Here is a 19,788-nt window from a genome sequence, read left to right on the forward strand (position 1 = left end):
TTATAAAACAATAATATAAAAGTATATATTACTATTTTAAGTAAGTGTAATAATTTATATATGAAGCTTTCAGTTTCGAAAACGCAAAGATTTAAAAATTGTGGAAACCCGCTGTGACTAATATGACATTTCACAAATCACAATTTGACATGACAGCAAATAAGCAAATTTTGCGCGAGTGGGCGCTGCTAGCTCCGATAAAAACAGCTGAAATCATACAATAATGACACATCCCCACTGTTGGTGATTGCGACAATAAAATTGTAAACAAATATGCAAAACAATGTCTTGTGAAGTTAAAACTTTTGGCAATATTAAAGATTTCAATAAGGTACAAGAATACTTTGGACTTTCTCATGGTATAAAATATAAATAAATTGCAAAGAGATTTTTATATATAAACATAAAATCATTATATTTCAGATGAAAATTGGATGAATGCGATTAATTTTGCTGTGTCGCCAACTGGTGAACTAATTGCATTTGGTCAAGGAGAAAAGTTAGCATTTTTGTCTTCATGTTGGGATAACAAAAATCAAGCCACAACTTATGCCTTAACTTGGTGTGGTGAATTAGACGATCCAAATCAAATTGTAACGTGTTTTCTTTGCTTACCTATTTATGGCAAAAATGTAAGTGTTGGACCAGAGTGGACGTGTGTAGTCGTCGGCTTGGACTCTGGTATGCTGTTATTTTATACAGATGCTGGCATTAAAATTTACTCCCAAAAGTAAGAATTAAAAAAAAGTCGGAATATTGAATATACTAATAATATATTTGGTTAATTTGTAGTTTTCATGATGAACCAGTACTTTCTGCTAAGTCATATTCTGCGCCTAAACACTCTGAAGCTGATTCAACAGTGTATATTGCTTACGAGCAATGTATTTGTATTATTAAAGGATCGGAGCTATATTCTTTACTTAACACAATGCGCAATAACACAAACTACTCTTTAGGTCGGAATTCCAAACCTTCGCCTGAAACACCAACTTATATACTGCAATATCAAAAATTCAAATATATGCATGATCGGGGAACGATCGTAAATGATGCGGTAATTGTATGCCCACAAAGACAAAACACATTCGATTTTTTTGTAGAGCAATGTCTAGCTACTGGCTACTATACACGGTTATGCGAAACGCCAGTACAGAATTCATTGGTTATTGGTGTCGGCGCAGAACCGTATTTAGGATTTTACTATGCAGAAGAAGGTTACAAGACAATATCTTTGGGTGAAGTTGCAAAGGATGTTATTGGTTCGGCATACAAAAACATACTTGGAAATATTTTCGGTCGCGCGCCTGCAAAACCAGTTGAAGAAATACCATCACCAAGCAAAGAATCGCAAATGCGTGTTCGCTCAAAGCTATTTGATGGGAAACGCGATGGGTTTAGTATAGTAATTGCGCCGAATGGTAAGCTAGCTGCTGTCACAGATAATTTGGACCGCGTTATGCTTGTAGATACTCAAAAGTCCGTTATATTACGTGTTTGGAAGGGCTACCGAGATGCACAATGCGCATTTATGCCAGTTAAAGAAAAAACGCTGAAAGGAATACAAAGTCGCAAAAGAAAAGCATTATTTCTAATTATTTATGCACCACGTTTAGGTTGTTTGGAAATTTGGGCGCTACAAAACGGTCCCAAAATTGCTGCATTTACGGTTAGTAAAAGTGGTCAATTGGCATATAACACACACGGTCTCTTAGGTAATACACGGTCTCTTTATTATAACATTGTACACATTATTTTCATGTTTTATCTAAAGGTATGCCATTGGGTGCAAAAGTGCGCGCTCCCTTAATCTACTGCCTGTTTATTGATCCAAGTGACGGCAGTGTCAAAGAAATACAAATACCATTTCATTATGCGCTGAGTGAAACCAATTCACAAACTGCTCGAGATATACATTTGCTAAAACGTTTTAAAAATTTACTACGAAATGCTAATATCAGCACACTGCAACTGAAGGATGATATATTCAGTCTAGCTGAAGAGTTTCAAACGATCGAAGTACAACAGCAGTGCCTCGAAATTTTAAAGAAAAATAAACAACTTAAACCTGAAATTTTTCAAGCTGTTATTGTCGCATTCGCTACTGCTATATCTAAAATGAGCCATTCGTCAGCCGAAATAATGAATTTTCAGATTGTCTTAGAGAATTACAAACGATTAGTGGATTTTTATTTGGCCATGAAATCGCCTAAAACCGAAGAATTTGATGAGGAGATAGAACTAAATGACTCAGACTTGGTTACTATAAACCAGTTGGTATTGTTATTGGGCAATAGAGGTACCAATTTTTTACCTCAAACAGACGAGCAAGTCACCGTTACTGGGAAAGTTACTTTTCAAGAAGTTCACCAAGAAGATGGCGATTTTGTTGATTATCTTAGTATTTTTCAGTTAGATTACTCGGAAAGTATTCCATTAATACGTGATAAGTCTCAACTTTTCGGTGACGTAAGCGGAAATCTGTTCGGAAAATTCTTTGATACCGGCTTATGCTTCAATCAATTCAAGACAGAATTAGAAAAGGTACAAATACCATATGAAGATATGTTAGTGCTATCGCTATATTTCTGGATAGAGAAACCATTTCATTATCAGAATTGGTAATATAAATTCACATCATAATAATACATAAGTATATTACATTATAATGAACATTTACAGTGATGAGGTGATTGCCGATATGTCACGTTTAGCTGCAATGGTGCGTGCTATATGCGAAATGGCTGGGGATAGAGTTAACAAACATGCTTATAATGCAATTTCTCCATGGTGGCAAGAAGTCAGAGAAATGTTGTTGGAAAGCCCTAAATCGCTTGGAATTATGGTTGCTATTGTTTGTAAGACAGTCGCTAATATTCTAAGGCGAAATTGTAGAGAAGTAAATAAAAAATTATAGATTGTTGATTGTATTCTTCAAATTGGGTGTGAATTTTTGAATTCCAGGGGTCGTTCGATGAAAACGAAGAAAATGAATGCTGGGAACAAATCTCACATGACGAAGCACAATGGAGTTTACTCATTGCGAAACTAGAAGATGTAGCCGTATTAGGTGCAATTTTAGAGTAAGTAATATTTAATTTTACCATCAACATAGACTGAAAAAAAATCTCTCCTACTCTTTTCAGATATCCTATAATAAGTACAGAACCTGTAATGCCACAATTACCTTATGTACGCCCAGATTGCAGCCTAAAGTTCATAGTTAGTGGTGGTAAAGGAATAGTAACGGATTTAGCTGCTCAATGGCTTATTAACTCAAGAATACATCCATCCAAAATTGTGGAACAAGAAATAATTTCCACAGAAACCAACAAAGCTGTCGAAGAAAAAGAAACAAACAACACAACAGAAACTGAAGAGCCAATCACAAACGTTTTGAATAAGTCAAATGCTAATACAGATTTTGATGTTGTACTTGATAAGCTTAAACTATTGCGCCGTCATTTTCCCTTTAGTTTGGAATCGGGAGTTCTACTGAGTCTAATGTCTTTTCAGTATATGGTACATTGGAGCAAAAACTTGCAAAGCATTGAATATTTTCGAGCAGCTTTAACGTGCTTAGCTCAATTTAAAACAGAAGACTTTGCGCTGAAGCATGGAATGTGCTGCACGTTATGGAATGCCACATTAAAATATCCACTTAAATCGACAATGACACTTGTGCATAAAGTCGGCCGCTTACCTAAAAATAAAATGTGTCAGCAAGACATTGAAATATCTGCTTCAGTGATACCTGATTTTCTGGAACTTTCATTAGAGTTCTTAGGGCATTTCTCGACATCTTTAGATCATAAAGGGCGTGAGTTGAAATTTGAAGAAAACTTAGCCGAAGGACAAATACCTCTGCAACTTATAGCGCTACAACAACACAATGCAATTAAAGAGCTATTACGATTGCATTACGAGCTTTGCATGGTTTTACACTTTATCACATTCTTTCAACTGAAAGTGAACAAACCGATAACGACGTTGTTTGACTCCTTGAGCAATAAAGCATTTTTTGCTGACATCAACAAGGAACTACCATTCACACTACCCGAACCTGATATTGTACTACAACAACAACGTGAGGACTTTCTATGCAATGTTATAACAGCGTCAATGGATTTGATACGAGAAGATCTCGAACAACTGTTTCTGTTGGAACACATGGAATACATGAAAAAAATCGTAGCTCTTGCACACAGCTGGAAAATGGATAAAACGGGTTTGATCAAAAGACAGGTGAATAAAAATAATTTATTTAATAAATTCTAAATTAAAAAAGCAAATTTCCCTTAAGATTGTTGAATTGTATGCACATAGCTATGATGCGTTTGCTGAAAGTCTGCTTTCTGAAACTTGCATAGACGAGAAACTTGGAACTTTATTGCTTGAAATTGCAGGGAGAAGATTAAACTTGTACTCGAACTCATCTCAACAAGCTTATTTGAAGATTGCTTCAATCGGACAACAGTTGTTATATTTTCTGGATGATCTCGTAAGTGCTATTAATGTATTCGACTCACTATCTTAAAAACTTCTACTTTAAGACCAAAATTTTACATATTGTATGTATAATTTTTAATTGATTAAGTTGGGTTTCTTTTCAATTACCTTAAACATAACATATTAGCAGTGCAGAATCAGTTTTTAAGTTTTTTATGCTAAGAAAGGTAAAATTCATAAAAATTCAAGCAGAAATTACACACACACAGAGCTCCAAACTCTTCTTCGTGCAAAAGTCAGAATTTTTTATTATGTTGAGTCAGTGGACTTGAGCACTTTTAATCTCTATTAACTGCGAGGTTTCTTCATAACCACTCTCCACGCCTTGACGGGATTATTGTTTATCAATTCATCGTACTAAGCAATAACTGACCTCAGATCTGCATACCTCCCCAAGGAACCTGTAACCAATCTGAGATTCGATAACGCGGTGTTGTTAAGTCTGCCAGTTTTTGTAAAAAATTTCAGGACTCTATCGTTTATGTATTTTTTGATTTTTTATGTTGCTATGCTTTTACTTCTTCTCCAAATTCGTTCACTTTTATGCGTACTGAATATCACGAAATGCACTACAGAATTAAAAGGTTACGTACTATTTACATTGAATTTGGATTGAATTGGTTCTCTAATTTAGTTGTTAAAATTCATAAATCATAAACCAGTTATTAAGCAAATAGATTCTTTCATCATTATTGACTTTTAAAATCAAATTTTATATAACAGTATGTTATCTTTTATTTGTACAGAGAGAAAATCCTACGAAATTCACACAGATAACTGCCTCTGAATCAGAAGAAATTGAATTGGTTGCCTTAACCAAGTTAGTGACTAAAGCGTTCGAGTGTCTTTCCCGACACGAGACCACATACACTCACATATGCGCACAAATGTACGACGCCTGTAAGTTACTTCAACGTTGAAGAATTAAAGGTAATGGGACCCACATCTTTACATATACATATACATATAAATCAGGAAAATTCAAAACTGTGGTTAAACTTTATATATACATATTTGTTAATAATATAAATTTAAAAAAAATGTGTTTATTTTTTATGTTTGTTTAAATAAATTATAGTTGAAATTTAAAATCTTTATTTTTTAGTTTTTGTATTTCATGGCTACTTTTATGTATTATAAAAATAAATAGAAAACTTAGCGAGATTCATATCTAAAATATATGCTCAGAAATTTATTCATTAGATCTTTTTGTTTTGTCTAAACTTTTCGAATTCCAATCTTTTGGAAACCAGTTGTACATGCAGTATGATTGACTGTCTGCGCTATCATGTTCAACAGAATATGACTCTGGCGGATTCCAGATAACTGCTGGTATAGGAGGAAGTTCATCAATTTCAATTTCATTCGAAATAGCAGATTCTGGTAAATCTTCATAGTTTTCATGGGCAATACGTTTTATAAGCTGTGGGGCTGACACTGGTTTAATATCCTCTATTGGATGTAGTTTCAAATGTGTGTACACTGGTATATAGGACAATGAAGTATCCAATTTAATACGTTGTTCTGGTGCCCAATCGCCACCTGGTAGTTTGAAATGTTTACCCAAAATGGGATCACTCAATGATGAAGCAAATATGTTTTTAATGGCATTTTGTTGAAAAGAATTTTCGTCATCCATAAATTTGCAACGCCGAATTACTACAAAGCAAAAGAAAAAATATAATTAAAAAGTATTAATTAAATATGTTTGTGTTTATTGAATGTTTTTCGTATCATATAGATTTCGGCTCCTTCTCTTTCCAGTAGATGTAAATAGTTTTCATGGATATTAAAATAAAATTAATTTCAGCTTACGACTCCTTAAATAAAAAATTAAATGTACTAAACTCTACACGTTTTTGTTTAATGCTGCATCGCGGAAAAGCAAAAAAGAGATATACTGTGAAGAGGCACAATGAAGTTAAAAAATTTCACTGAAACTTCCTCTCTGCTAACTCAATCAAGTAATCAATCAGTATCACCATCACCCAGTCATTGGATATTGGAACCATAACCCTAAAGTACGTGGTATACAACAAGCAATTAGGAAACTATAAAAAAAGGATATCCTGCTGGATTTTCAAACTGCATTACTTTAAGCCAGTATCATAAATGTAAATCATCTCAACTGCGAAAAGTGGTGGCTTTATCCAATGTGTTATAGTATCGAACTCCTTTTACAAAAGAATACCTTCGCAGTCTAAGACTTCAATACTATAGATGTATATTTAACAAAATATTTAACAAACTTGATTACCTATAAAATAAGCATGTAGAAATAATTCTAATACAGACCTGGTATTTTGGCAATTTGCAAAAAACCACTTCATACTATCAGTGTGGAATATCAGCAGATTTCTGGAATATGTTAAAAGTTCATGTGGTTTTATGTGCACACATCGCGAACATATACGAAAAAATGGCAGTAAGAGTAAAGCTCGAATACTCCACTGTTTACACAATAAAACTCGAGATCTGTCGAGTAATTAAAGCATGTATCTTAAATTAGGAATTTTTTTAAACCGCATTATTGTCTATTTCTTGTCTATTCACCATACAACAGCTAATATACCCCCGAAAAACGACAGTATCACACTGGAGCGTTAATATCTGGACTGTTAAGACCTAGCATTTAATGTGAAATTCTATTCAATCTAGAATTTAAGATATCTACTACCATTACTATCTACTATGACCAATGACCTGTACAACTATTAACACAAAACAAGACATAAGCAGTAGATTTACCAAAACTTTAATCTATAAAAAACGTTTTTATTGTTAGCACCGCATACACTTTTTTTGAGCTGTTCAAAGCTCCGGGCATATAAATATTTGAGCATAAGATCGTGCTCGAGCACGTGGAACGAGTAAAGCAAACTGTTCGCGAACTTATATGGTATAAAACAAATGGAAATAAAACATATAGCCATATAATCAGTTGACCTAGTTACAGCACTTCAAGCATTCGAATCAAATCTTCAAATATACTAGAGCTTCTAGAACACCATTGTGTTCAAACACTTTCAAGCATTACTATAAGCGAGTTATATTTACATTAACTTCTAGTTTAACCTAGTGTTTACACTGGCGAGATTTTAACACATATTCTTACTATTTCACTGCAACACAAAGACGAAAATTTTTGCTTGCAGACGAAATCCGAAAATAATAAGTATTTGTATTCGAACATAAAACTCTTGCCAAACTCTAGCTAGTAATTATCTCGCCACAGGCTCTCATGACATAGTTGAACCAAAATTTGAAGAACTGGAGAAGCGCTGTACCATACTCTGTTATTTCCAAATAATTTTTAATCTTTCTTTTTGTCTGCCTTTAGTGGTCAATATAAAACATATCCTCTATTAAAAACTAATGGGTTAATATTTTCTCTTGAACATTGACATTATAAATAGCACTTAATCGGGAGCTCAGCATTTCACTTTTTCTACCCTTAAGGCCGTGTGCGAGTTCAAGTAAATTGAGGTAAGGTAAATTGAAATTTCCTAGGAGTTTTTTGCACTGCGCTTATGTTAATATTTATTTATTGCACTTATTTATTATTTTTGGTTAAAAGTTTTCAAGTTTATTTATTTATTTATTAAACATCTTATAAAGTTTTCACAATGGTAACACCTAATTTACCTGATTTGTATATAATTTACCCTACTCGAAGTTGTAGAAAATACCAACATTCGCTGCCATACCGACATAGTTTACTATTACCCACAATTTACCATCAATCACTCATCACTTATATTTACCTTCTTATATGGCAGCTTGTATTTTGTATATATTGATACAGTGGATTATAATGTTTGCCTTGATGGATGATGGATTAAAGGACACAATTTATTTTGATTATATCATGTATATATTATATATGCACTAGCCAGCTTAACTGCAGTTTCCAAATATTGTCACACGTAAACTTTTTATTTCACATATTGAATTTTCCTTCGTTTTTTCAAATAAAATTTGTTGACAAATATTTTTAAAATTATTTTCAAATAAATATTTGTTATGTTAAATTTTTAAACTCACCTTTATACTGAAATTCTAATAAAATATCCTACAGTCTTTCAGTAACAACAATCAACTCCCTGCATCATTCAGCACACTTTATTTTACTTCAAGAAATAAATAGTTGACTTGATGAGAAGTTGATGTCCTTTTGTGTGTAGATTAATAAATATTTAAATATTTCAACAAGAAATTAACCCACATTTCGTGGGTATCCTATTCAACAAGTAGGGTATCCTCCCTCACAAGCACACATCGTCTACGTTTCTTAATATGCTTTAAGGGAATGGATGATATTTATTTATGTTCTCTGTGATTATACTAATTTTATGGGTTGTACTTGATTTGCAAATTATATTTCTTATAGTTTCATTTCTAGAACAGCACAACATTAAAATTGTTGTTATTTTATGCATAATTCCGATTGTCTGTCACAAGCTAAACAGTCAGGGGGTGGGAATACTGAATGTATCAGTTTTGTTCAGCACGCAAACATTTGCGGTTGCAAAGTAAATTATTTACATAAACTTTTGTTGATTTGAAGTTTTGTCATACTTTATCAGTGACAACTCCCACGATTAATAGCCAAACTACAAATTTACCAAAACCGCAAGGTATCACAAAATAAAATGGGCTAATCAATTGGAAAGAAGGCAATACGTTATACTTTGTATACTACATGGATTTTCTTATGTACTAGAGGCATAGATGATTATTAAGCAAGATCACTCTTACTGTTTTTTCTCATCTTTAGCTTCAATTAATTATTAGCTGAAAAACCACTTCATTTATCAGACAAGTTGTAAACTATATATGTTTTAATGATTTTAATGAAACAGTAGTCATCATAAGAACAAAATATAGTTTGATTAAACTAGACTGTGAATACTATATTCCTCATCACTTCATTCATGAATTCTGTGATAATATCATACCACAGATAACTTTTATATAGATGTCCAACACGATACATTTGGTTACGATTTTATACTTTCATTCGTTATATTATCATTATTTATAGTATCATTCTTTTTTAATATAAATGTGTTTTTATTTTATACTATATGTTTTGTAAGGAGTAGAATAGGATACAATAATTCATCAATAGCCGTAGTGCCATGAACAGCTACTGTTCAAGCCCACACAAACAACTAAGGCGTTGGACATTAATGTATGGCTATCTCTATAGCCATATATATACTATATGCTAAAATATGCTAAAAAGAATAAATTATAAGCAGTAGAAGAAATTATTCTTTTTATAGTACTTTCGTTCTCTGATTATAGTTGGAAAGCATATCTTTGCAAGCTTTGCAGTAGTATTATCAGAGATAGCATGTCGATGCACAAACCGATTTATAATGTTTAGGCAGAAAATGAAGCTGCTCAATCTTTGAACAGATTTTAAGAGAGCTTTAGTGAAGAAAAATTCTGTCGAATTTCTTAGAATTGAATAAAATAAAATTTGTTTTTAATCTTTGTTTCAATTGCATAAACCAGAAAAATATTAATAATCAATAAAGATTATGAAAATATAATCATTACGTGAGAGAAAATTTCTATGTACAAAGAGAACTTTTTAAAAGTTTTAAAAAAATTTTCTGCTTACTTTCGACATTTTTTTACACGATTTATTTATCTCTTGATATTTAAGAATAGACTAGAAATGGTCAATAAATTATACTATTAATAATTTACTTAATTGTATTGTATTCATTTTTATTGGCTTAGAAATATCCTTAAAAATGTCGTCTTAAACTAGCCTCAAACTGCAACATTGGGAAACGACAAAAACGATCATTTTAAAGAGATGGTCCTTACAATTCTCTAAAGATGGTGCTCCAACAATTCTAATATATTCGAACATTAAGATCTAACAGCTTAAATGTTCAAAAATCTGGGAGCTACTCAAATAGCAAATTTATTCTATATTTCTTTTATTTGTTTTCTTTTATTATTATAATCGATATAATAACAAACACTTGAGCACAATGTAATGTTCGATTATTCCCGAACGATTCGATATGTTTGACCCAAATAGCATACTCCAAAACAAGCATACTCAGAGAACAGAACGAATCTATACAATAAAGACAATCATAAGGAATCATCAATTAATTCAATGGTCGTGTATTCAACTAAATGCATAGCTTAATTTTTATTTTCAGCTATTCACCGGTTGTAGAGTGCTTAAACAATTTTACTTAAATTTGATTTGATTGCATGTTACGTATTTTTGACATGCTTAACCAAAAACTCACATTAACTTCATCAGTTGTAAAAACTTTATCATTTCCATTTTAAATGAAGCACATATATTCGGTTCTCGTTCATCCAGTCCAACCACTAAAGAAATCATACTTATTAAATATATTTTATAAAATTAAAAAATTCTTATTTTATAACTTGAATACATACAATTAGGTTTTTAAACAATTACGTTATTATTTAAATAAAACACTCTTAAATATTTTAGCTATTATTATATACTACCTTTCTGTATTCTATATTCATTAAAATATGTAGAATTACAACTTAAAAAAAACTATTTAGTTATATTTAAAAAAATACAATTTATTATATTATACTTCCTATATAAGCCTTGTACTTATATTTTATATTTTACTTATATAGCTTTAACGTCTGTGAAACGTTACTATATATCGTTTCATAATTACATTCTTCTTTAAACTTATATATAAATTTCTTAACTATAACAAGTTTCATTTTAACTTAATTTTTATTCTGTATTTAAAAATACATTTACAAGCAACGAGCTATAAGTTCATTAATATTATGATCACGACATCCATATTCTCCACCACGTTTAAAAGACACTGATACTTTCTTTTGCCAACCATCTCGAGGATTAGATAGCTATAAACAATATAATTAAATATTTATAAATTAAGTGATTGCCATTAACTTACTAGAAAAGAGCACAAGAAATGCTTTATCGCTTCAAAGTTTGGACCAACTGTATATATTTCATGTATAATATCCTCCAAACACACGATTCCCTTTTCTCCCAATTGCTCTTCGATCATTGTGTTAGATTGTATTGCTGTTTTTTTGCCATTAACGCGGGCAAATCCTTTTTTGAATAGTAACTCTCGTATGATGGTAAGTGTAGGATAACCATATACAACAAAAGGTTCAATTACTTTTAACAAAACACGACTTTCAGCATTATTTTTTAAAAAAATTGCATTGTGTCGTTTTGGCATATTTAAAGTCTTAAAGATTTTGTTTGTAGTTTCATCAAAAATTTTCTTACTAAAATAGAACATATAAGTAACATATTATTTTCATCAAATATCATAAATAGCATCAAATATGTTATTGTAAATGAAAATAAATCTTAATATTACTCACCCAGCATGTCGCATAACTAACAACAATTTTTCTGTGCCCTTTTCTTCAGGGTTAAGCTCCAGTATGTTCTTACGTAGCATCATTTGTTTTATACGTCGGCCAGTTCGCTCCGCTTTGATGTGAGCCATAACAAATGATTCAGCACGGCGAAATTTATGATGTGAACGCTGTTTTGCAATGCGTTTAGTTTTCTCATTTTTCTTCTGCTCAATTGTAGCCTTGTCCTGCAATATACGGCGTTTACGGTGCGCCAACACCGAAACTGTTTTACCAGGTAATTTATTAGGTACCGCATATCTGTATGCAAAATTTTATAAAATCATTTAACTATAATTATAATAATAATCAAACTTACTTGTCAGACATTTTGCTGAAATTATTCCACCACTTCTCAAAAAACAAAACAGATATTATTTACTATGCGTTGCACTTAAACACGTGCGGTCTCTTGTAATTTGACAATTCAATGAGAATGACATTTGAAACTCAGGATTGTTAATTGATATAAACTAAAGAAAATGTATGAGTAAAGTCTATACAGCATTTTCAAATTTCGACAGGGATGTTACGTTCGCTCAGATGTTCTTATTTACTCGAAAATTTGCTAGTAGAACGCACTTGTGTATGCACAGTGTTACTCAAAGTTACTACTCGTGGAACAGCTCGTGGAACAGATCTATTATTTAGATAAGTTCTATTTGTAGCGGATATGTTTTTTATTATATATTTACGTTTCATTTTGTTCACTAATTAAATTAATCACTAATTTTATTTTTTTATTTTTAATATTAATACTTTAAAGTTAACATCTCAACAATTCAAATCACAATTAAATGTTTATGGATATCAGCAAGAAAATAATCCGCTCTTATACAAAAATAATGTTAAAATATATAATTATTTTAACATTCATCGGTCTGCTTGTTATTTCTGGAAATTTTGCAAATACACATGATAATAATTAGTAATTTGTCAAATATTATGTTTCGGCATTTAATAAATCCTGCGAATGTGCGCAAAACCCAAGGCAAACCAAATATTTTATAAATAAAAATATTTATGAAAAAATAAAAAATTGTATAGCAAATAAAAATTATTGGTATTTAAATCTTTGAATGAAAGTTTAAAATGTGTCACTTTTCGCTTTGTTAAAAAAAGATTAGTTTTTTACAGTCTCTTAGATGAATAGTGACTTTATAACTAGTCTATTAAAGCAAAAGAAAAATGTAGTTTTGCAAGCAAATTTTTGTAATATTTGAATGTCCACCTAAAAGCAACCTAGAAGATACATTTCCTCTAGTTTTTGCATAGTTTTTACACACGAATAAACGAATAAACACAACTAGATATGCTAGTAATTCTAGTAGCGCTCCCCTATACATATATTAGATTAGTAATATAAAATTCTAAAATTTCGATTTAATATGTGTGTATAAATAAAAACACTTTTTTGGTTTACCTACAAATATTACGACATACATATGCTAATAAAGTAAGACCGCAATCCAATGCATATACATATACATATGTACATATGTATGTCATACCAATGATATTAATTTTTATTATCCTCAGTAATGAAAGAAAAAATTCTTATGATACTGTTTTACAAGTACATACATACATATGCAATATATTTTACTACTTTGTCTGTCCGTCCCATTGGTTTAGAATATGTAAATATATATACATATATATATATATCTACATTCATATATATTTATTTACATTTTTGGTAGGAAGCTTGAAAATAATTGCAAGAGTTCAATTAGTTTGAAAAACAATGAAATAAATACTACCACTATTGTACCGCTGCTTTCTAAGCCGCTAAATGATAAGAAATGCAACTATGAACCGCAATACTTACATTTAAATATGTATGTATATTACAAAATAGGACGAAGTCCTTGTGGTTGCTGTAACCTGTTTTGGGTGCATGACGAGGGGAAACCAAATTCAGAGCACAATGATGATCTTAAGAGCGGTCGGGTCTACGTCCAGAAGCCACTCCTCAATTTCGACAACCAAGTGCCGTTCACTACCCCGTAAACGGGCTTCACAAGCAGATCTCCGCGGGCTACAACAAAAACAGCGTATTATAATATTGTGTGAAGATGTCAGTTGAGCCAAGCGATTAATTATATTCGAACTGCATATACAACGATTTCATTATACTTTAAAGATGGTTCTAAATATACAGTGTCACAGTATTACCAATAAATAAAAAGAGCAGGAAAGAATAACAATCAAACAGAATTGTGATTACTAATAAAAAAATAATAAAAGCTTCAATTTTAAAGAAATATGTATAAACTATCTTCGATCAGTTCGTGTTTTTGTTATAGCCCACTAAAACAAAGTGAACAGAGACAGTTGTCTATACTTTGTCTCCGAATACTTGTCTTCTGCGAACAATTAAGCACTACTTGGCCGTTGTACACGAATAATTCAATTACTTCGCACACATCTTAAGTCTTATGCTTCAAGTGATAATTCTTCACATTCTGTCGTAGTATTTATAGCAACCTGGTCATTCACGAATTAACTAATACAACTGTCTACATCCATTCTACAAAGAATCTACACTTGAGTCTTTGCAAGCATACATCTTTAGCGCATAACAAGAAGTGCTAACATTTCTTTATATTGGTTTTTTCTAAATAAATGAATATACTTAAATATACTTTTTACTTATATACATACTAAACATTAAAAGGAAAACAATTGTGGTATTCACCACTTATTCGAGCTAAAAGAAAAAACAGCTGTAATTTTGGAATTTTACTCGTTTTAAACTTTATTAATTTTTCACTTAAATTTATTTTGCATAATTGGTGAAATGTATCCTTAACCTTATTCTTACTAAGCCATCTGCAAAATATTCCATTACAAACACAATGTTTTATTTAAAATGTATGTTTTGAAGCTCCAAATTGTAAATTGTAAACAATTTTCGTTACAAGTAGTTTTTATGATGTTGTTTTTTTTCAAGTTTTATGAGTTCATTTGTTTTTTGTTTTATATAAGAAACAGATTGAATTACGATAGAATTTGAAATATTTATATTTATGCATTGATTATATATTTTTCACAAATTGAATTTGTAAAAAAGAATCAAAATATATTGATAGTTAATTTTAAGTAAACTAATTACATTACATGTAATAGTCATCGTTGCCTGGAGGGCGAAAATGATCAGGATTTGGGTTTGAGCGAACATTACCACCAGGTGGTCCAAATGGATCGAAACGTGGTCGGGCGCTTCCTAATAGATCAGGACGAGGAAACGGATATAAATTCCCACCACCAACACCAAACGGGTCCAGATCTCCACGTCCGACATCAGGAAACTCATTTCTATATGGCGAACCCGGATATTGTCTGTAAATTTTAATTTAAAAATAAATGTCATAATATATATACATGAAGTATAGTACATACCCCCTGTAACGAGGCGGATCTGACATCCGTAGTGGATCTATAAACTGGCGTGGGACAGTTTCATGATCAGTTTGAGTGGAAGCCTCAATTTCATTACGTGATATCATCTAATTGTATCAGCAAAATGTTTTAAATAAATGTATATAAGTAGGAATTTACTTCAACTTACAACTGTCTCAATCAACTCTTTACGAATACGGTCGCTAACAGCAGCCGCATCTGGTATCATTGTATAAATTTTTCCTCTAACCGATTTAACCAGTTCCTCCGGATCAAACAAAATATTTGACACCTGTTTTGTATCAACACTTAGCAAATTAAATAGAACCTTATCACCAGATACAACATGTCCAATTAGAAGATATAACTGCTTATTGTGAACATAGCGCAACCTGTAACGAAAATCGCTATCGTTCCAAAACTCTGGCAACAATTCTGACCCAACTTCATCTTCAGTATATGTTTTCTAAAACAACGCATTAATTTTCCATATACATTCTTTTTCGTTCTTAATATAATTTATACATATATATACAAGTATACATACAGCACGATAAAGAAATATATGTAATTGTCACAAAAAAGTACTTACATCTTCACCAACGCCAAGACATTCAAATTTATAATGTCTAACCAGTATGAAGTGGGCTAATGCTAAAATCACATCAGCCTTTTTAAGAACATCCTTTTCAACTGATTTCAGTAGCATATCCCAACCAAAGAAATACGACTCATCTATAACTCCAATTTTAGACGAAGACATATTTTAAACTTTATCAAAATAAAATTAACAATTATTTCTCTTTTTTTAAACTTTTTAAACAATTACTTTAACTATAAACGGCCCGCTTAGTTGCAAATCACTATCGCCAATAAGTAAAAAAATTGTTTATGTTGTATTTTGACAGCTAAAAAATTTTATGGTACGTTCAATGTATATAGCTATGTTTCATTTTTAAAATTACTTTTTTTTCTGACAGTTTAATCTGTTCGAAACTTTCGTTCAAATTTTTTTATGTATGTATACACTAATCTGAATGAATTTTATGTCTACTATTTAATTATGCTTAATTTTCTTTTACACAAAACAATTGGTCGTATATACAAACTAATTAATTTGCCACACAAACCAGTTCCGTTCAATAACCTCATTGAGTACATTTAACGCCTCAATAATTTAATTAACCATACATTTTACTTGTTTATTATTACAGAAAACACTATCTGATACAGCGCAGCTGATACAAACCGCTCTAAGTAAACGAGAATCATCCGGAATGATAATATTCGACATAGCTAAAGCCTTTCACAAGGTGTGGCATGATGGCCTTGTAGTCAAAATGGCCCATATTGAGGTCCCCAGCGGGCTGATTAAAATCATTGGTAGCTTCCTGCAAGAAAAGTCCTTCCGAACTAAAATCAACATCACTCTTTCGTCCGCGCGTGCAATAGAAGCAGGTGTACCTCAGGGGTCGCCATTGTCACCCACATTGTTTAATATGTATACGGCGACATTAATATATATACATCCCCACCTTAAGTCTCGTGTCAATGGCGGTTTACGCAGACGACACGTACTTGATCTACTCTGACCGTTATGCCATAAATGTAAGCAACTTACAGAGAAATATAGACCTCATGGTGAAATACTTTCAGAAATGGAAGATTAAAATTAATAATGACAAAACCAAGGCTATATTCATAACACGAAAGAGAAGGCAGCATCCTGCAGGAGTGAGCGTCGGTGGCACGGAAACACGGTGGGAGGAAAGCATAAAACATCTGGGGGTCACTTTTGACAAACGGCTTAATTGGTATAAACATATGAAATACCCTAACAAACCCTAAGTCCACCTCAGGACGCATAGGAAGATATGGTGATCTACAGTCCGTTATCAGTTAAAAGATAAATGCATGATAATAATTCTAGTATAGGTAAAGCTTTGTATGTGGCAGGGCCATAAAAGAGTAAAAGTGCGCAATGGCACTAACTCAAACCACAACAACAACACACAACAATTCTTTTAAGTAATGTGGTATTATCTTATAAATATACATTAATATTCATAAAGCTTCAAACTATGAGATTTGTTCCACGAGCTACTCGTAGTAACTTTAATTAACACTGTATATACACAAGTGAGTTCCACTACCAAATTTTCGAATTAATGAGAGCATCTTATTCAGCATAACATCATTGTCGAAATTTGAAAATGCTACATAAACTTTACTCGCACATTTTATTTCAAGTAAAATTTGTGTGATGTGTAAATCAGCTGCTTTGGTTTGAATTTAAATTTTTGTATTGTTTATTTGCTTGGCACTGGATGTTTATTTTATTTTTTATTTTATAGCTTGTGAAACAGCTATAAAATAAATATTTTTCAAGGAATTATGTTCCAAATACTTTATACCATCCCTGCTCGTGCTGTAAGATTATGAAGTGATTAAAATTGCACAATTTGGCAACCTTAAAATTTTGTTTTTGTTATTACGACTGGATAAGCGGTTTTTTTGGTATCGTTGTGCAAATTGCGTCTTAAAAGAAAGTTCCTGGGCAATATTTGATATATTTACTTTAATTTGCAAAATATATTCGTATATATATTTAATGAACTCCGTGCTATTCTACCAAAGCCACTATCTTTAATTATTAATAATACTATCTGTTATTATTACGCAGATGTCAAAAATAAATACCGTTGAAGATTATTCGACATTGTTAGAATGTCCCTATGACGCATCACACCGAATATTAGAAAGTCGTTTTCAAACTCATCTCATCAAATGCAAAAAACACTACAAGGGTGAAAAGAAGGAGACATGTCCCTTTAACAGTACGCACATAATAAACAAATCTGAGCTCGAAGTAAGTGAAAAATTTGACGCTTGTTGTTGACGTGCATATACAAAAATGTATGTTTGTTACTTTTATTTAGCATCACTTGAAAACATGTGTGGATAGAAAAAATTTTGAAAGAAGTATTCAAGCGCCTGAACCAATTAGTCATCCTCCACCAGAGTTTAAGCCATTGCCTGATGGAGAAGATTGGGATGTTGATGTTCGGGCCTATAACCCAGCACAATACGCAACTAATACACCAGTTTTGCGTTCTCTGCAAGGAGCCTCCAAATCTGTTCGCAAGCAGTTCAGAAACGACGAACGCAAGAGATTACTTGCGTTAAAATCAAATGGACCTGAATAAATATTTGCAAATCAATCAAAATTTTGATATTTAGTGCCGTAATATTTTTCTATTTTTTAAGTAAAATGTTTTGAAATATATAATATTTGAAATTAAATAAAGTCTAATACATTAGTAATATTGCATATCTTAAATCCTGTACAGTGATGGCTCTGCAGCCAATTGTTACGTGTTGGAGTAATAAATCTGTAAGGTTCTAACAGTCCCAGTTTGTTTTCGTATGCATATTTTAGTATTATTATTTCAGCTGACAGAGTTTACTTCCATTAATTTACTTGTTTATTTCAGCAGGTATAAAACGAATGCCCAACCTATTGTAATTTGAAATCGATTAGTAAGGCTACAAGAGCGATTGTTTACGACAACTAAGTATCACCCATTCGATTACAGTTTTATCTCCACGAGAAAGGTGAACCAACTAGGGTGCTCAGTTTTGTGGAATAGTACAGATTATTCGGCTTAATTTTGTAATAAAATCAAGTTAGAATTACAATTCCGTCCTACAACAGAAATTACAATTAAATTGCAATTTGTACAAAATTAAGGTGAATTTAAATTCTTAATTCAAGAGAGCATAGTTATTTAGCAATATGAATAATTTTCACAAACGCAAAAAAAGTAAAATATTGCTGCAACTTTTGGCATTAGGACTTTAAGAGCTCAATTTCAAAACCAACAATATGCAACAAAATTGAAATAAAATTAAGAATTGCTGTGTGAACAAGATTACTTGTGCTGTGTAAATAATCGTTTCATCTTATGTTTACTCGAGCCGTAAGATCCATTTTAAAATAAATCTTGATCTCAATTCTAACAAAAATTAAAGATTTGTTGTCAGTCAATGCTTAAATGTGGTGTTTCTGAAAAAATTTTAAATTTGTTATTTTAATTGATCTTAAAGATGTTTATGAGAGTTCAAAATTGATTTCAATAACCTTAAAATAACTTTATGGTCTCGCGTAAATGGAACAATAATTATGGAAACTCATAGGCACATTGTTAAGATGTTATACAGATTTACCAATCGAAAAAGAAAATTGCATTAAAAGTGAAACTCGATTAAAAAAATTACCTCAGATTTACCAATCAAAAACGCCATTAGAATGTCACATAATCATAACACATATTGTTACGGAATTTTGACTATATTTTTTTGTGCATTACTGTGTTTTTAAAATAAATTAATAACATTAAATCCCTTCTTCATAAAAATTTTTAACAGATATGCAATATT

The 19,788-nt window shown here is 31.5% G+C and overlaps 5 protein-coding genes across 6 annotated transcripts; 2 read left to right on the forward strand and 3 right to left on the reverse strand.

Moving 5' to 3' along the window:
- Positions 1 to 156: 156 nt before the first annotated feature.
- Positions 157 to 5,507, forward strand: LOC119687707 (rab3 GTPase-activating protein regulatory subunit). Its single transcript, XM_038102120.1, has 9 exons — positions 157 to 359; positions 424 to 730; positions 793 to 1,715; positions 1,775 to 2,621; positions 2,683 to 2,899; positions 2,965 to 3,083; positions 3,147 to 4,245; positions 4,304 to 4,501; positions 5,256 to 5,507. The coding sequence occupies exons 1-9, from the start codon at positions 284 to 286 to the stop codon at positions 5,427 to 5,429; spliced, it is 3,960 nt and encodes a 1,319-aa protein (XP_037958048.1). The 5' UTR covers positions 157 to 283; the 3' UTR covers positions 5,430 to 5,507.
- A 128-nt stretch (positions 5,508 to 5,635) lies between these two features.
- Positions 5,636 to 8,472, reverse strand: LOC119661988 (WD repeat-containing protein on Y chromosome). Its single transcript, XM_038071521.1, has 2 exons — positions 8,274 to 8,472; positions 5,636 to 6,168 (listed from the first exon to the last, which is right to left on the reverse strand). The coding sequence occupies exon 2, from the start codon at positions 6,146 to 6,148 to the stop codon at positions 5,702 to 5,704; it is 447 nt and encodes a 148-aa protein (XP_037927449.1). The 5' UTR covers positions 6,149 to 6,168; positions 8,274 to 8,472; the 3' UTR covers positions 5,636 to 5,701.
- Positions 8,473 to 11,137: 2,665 nt separating this feature from the next.
- LOC119688951 (60S ribosomal protein L7) lies at positions 11,138 to 12,383 on the reverse strand. The gene is made up of 4 exons (XM_038103643.1): positions 12,263 to 12,383; positions 11,908 to 12,204; positions 11,463 to 11,808; positions 11,138 to 11,409 (listed from the first exon to the last, which is right to left on the reverse strand). Exons 1-4 carry the CDS (start codon positions 12,271 to 12,273, stop codon positions 11,296 to 11,298), a joined length of 768 nt encoding a protein of 255 aa, XP_037959571.1. The 5' UTR covers positions 12,274 to 12,383; the 3' UTR covers positions 11,138 to 11,295.
- A 2,296-nt stretch (positions 12,384 to 14,679) lies between these two features.
- LOC119662142 (proteasome inhibitor PI31 subunit-like) lies at positions 14,680 to 16,267 on the reverse strand. Of its 2 annotated transcripts, XM_038071698.1 has the most exons (5): positions 16,178 to 16,267; positions 15,941 to 16,119; positions 15,518 to 15,814; positions 15,349 to 15,455; positions 14,680 to 15,288 (listed from the first exon to the last, which is right to left on the reverse strand). In XM_038071698.1, the coding sequence occupies exons 2-5, from the start codon at positions 16,109 to 16,111 to the stop codon at positions 15,063 to 15,065; spliced, it is 801 nt and encodes a 266-aa protein (XP_037927626.1). In that variant the 5' UTR covers positions 16,112 to 16,119; positions 16,178 to 16,267; the 3' UTR covers positions 14,680 to 15,062. The 2 variants fall into 2 exon arrangements, with proteins under 2 accessions (XP_037927626.1, XP_037927625.1); XM_038071697.1 differs by having other exon boundaries at positions 15,941 to 16,265.
- Positions 16,268 to 17,811: 1,544 nt separating this feature from the next.
- LOC119688725 (gametocyte-specific factor 1-like) lies at positions 17,812 to 18,756 on the forward strand. The gene is made up of 2 exons (XM_038103391.1): positions 17,812 to 18,217; positions 18,288 to 18,756. Exons 1-2 carry the CDS (start codon positions 18,032 to 18,034, stop codon positions 18,552 to 18,554), a joined length of 453 nt encoding a protein of 150 aa, XP_037959319.1. The 5' UTR covers positions 17,812 to 18,031; the 3' UTR covers positions 18,555 to 18,756.
- The last annotated feature ends 1,032 nt before the right edge of the window (positions 18,757 to 19,788 follow it).

Source organism: Teleopsis dalmanni, chromosome X (genome assembly GCF_002237135.1).
Source record: "Teleopsis dalmanni isolate 2A chromosome X, ASM223713v2, whole genome shotgun sequence".
In the NCBI taxonomy this organism is placed as follows: domain Eukaryota; kingdom Metazoa; phylum Arthropoda; class Insecta; order Diptera; family Diopsidae; genus Teleopsis; species Teleopsis dalmanni.

What these genes read in the sequence shown, in the direction of transcription:
- LOC119687707 (XM_038102120.1), top strand. Translation starts at nt 284, where the DNA reads ATGTCTTGTGAAGTTAAAACTTTTGGCAATATTAAAGATTTCAATAAG. An exon ending in TAAGGCGAAATTGTAGAGAA is followed by an intron (nt 2,900 to 2,964) that starts GTAAATAAAAAA and finishes TTTGAATTCCAG; the next exon opens with GGGTCGTTCGATGAAAACGA. An exon ending in GTATTAGGTGCAATTTTAGA is followed by an intron (nt 3,084 to 3,146) that starts GTAAGTAATATT and finishes TACTCTTTTCAG; the next exon opens with ATATCCTATAATAAGTACAG.
- LOC119661988 (XM_038071521.1), bottom strand. Translation starts at nt 6,148, where the DNA reads ATGGATGACGAAAATTCTTTTCAACAAAATGCCATTAAAAACATATTT.
- LOC119688951 (XM_038103643.1), bottom strand. An exon ending in TTAGTTATGCGACATGCTGG is followed by an intron (nt 11,809 to 11,907) that starts GTGAGTAATATT and finishes GTTCTATTTTAG; the next exon opens with TAAGAAAATTTTTGATGAAA. An exon ending in ATTTCTTGTGCTCTTTTCTA is followed by an intron (nt 11,410 to 11,462) that starts GTAAGTTAATGG and finishes TATTGTTTATAG; the next exon opens with CTATCTAATCCTCGAGATGG.
- LOC119662142 (XM_038071698.1), bottom strand. Translation starts at nt 16,111, where the DNA reads ATGTCTTCGTCTAAAATTGGAGTTATAGATGAGTCGTATTTCTTTGGT. An exon ending in AAGAGTTGATTGAGACAGTT is followed by an intron (nt 15,456 to 15,517) that starts GTAAGTTGAAGT and finishes TGATACAATTAG; the next exon opens with ATGATATCACGTAATGAAAT. An exon ending in GATCCGCCTCGTTACAGGGG is followed by an intron (nt 15,289 to 15,348) that starts GTATGTACTATA and finishes TAAAATTTACAG; the next exon opens with ACAATATCCGGGTTCGCCAT.
- LOC119688725 (XM_038103391.1), top strand. Translation starts at nt 18,032, where the DNA reads ATGTCAAAAATAAATACCGTTGAAGATTATTCGACATTGTTAGAATGT. An exon ending in TAAACAAATCTGAGCTCGAA is followed by an intron (nt 18,218 to 18,287) that starts GTAAGTGAAAAA and finishes ACTTTTATTTAG; the next exon opens with CATCACTTGAAAACATGTGT.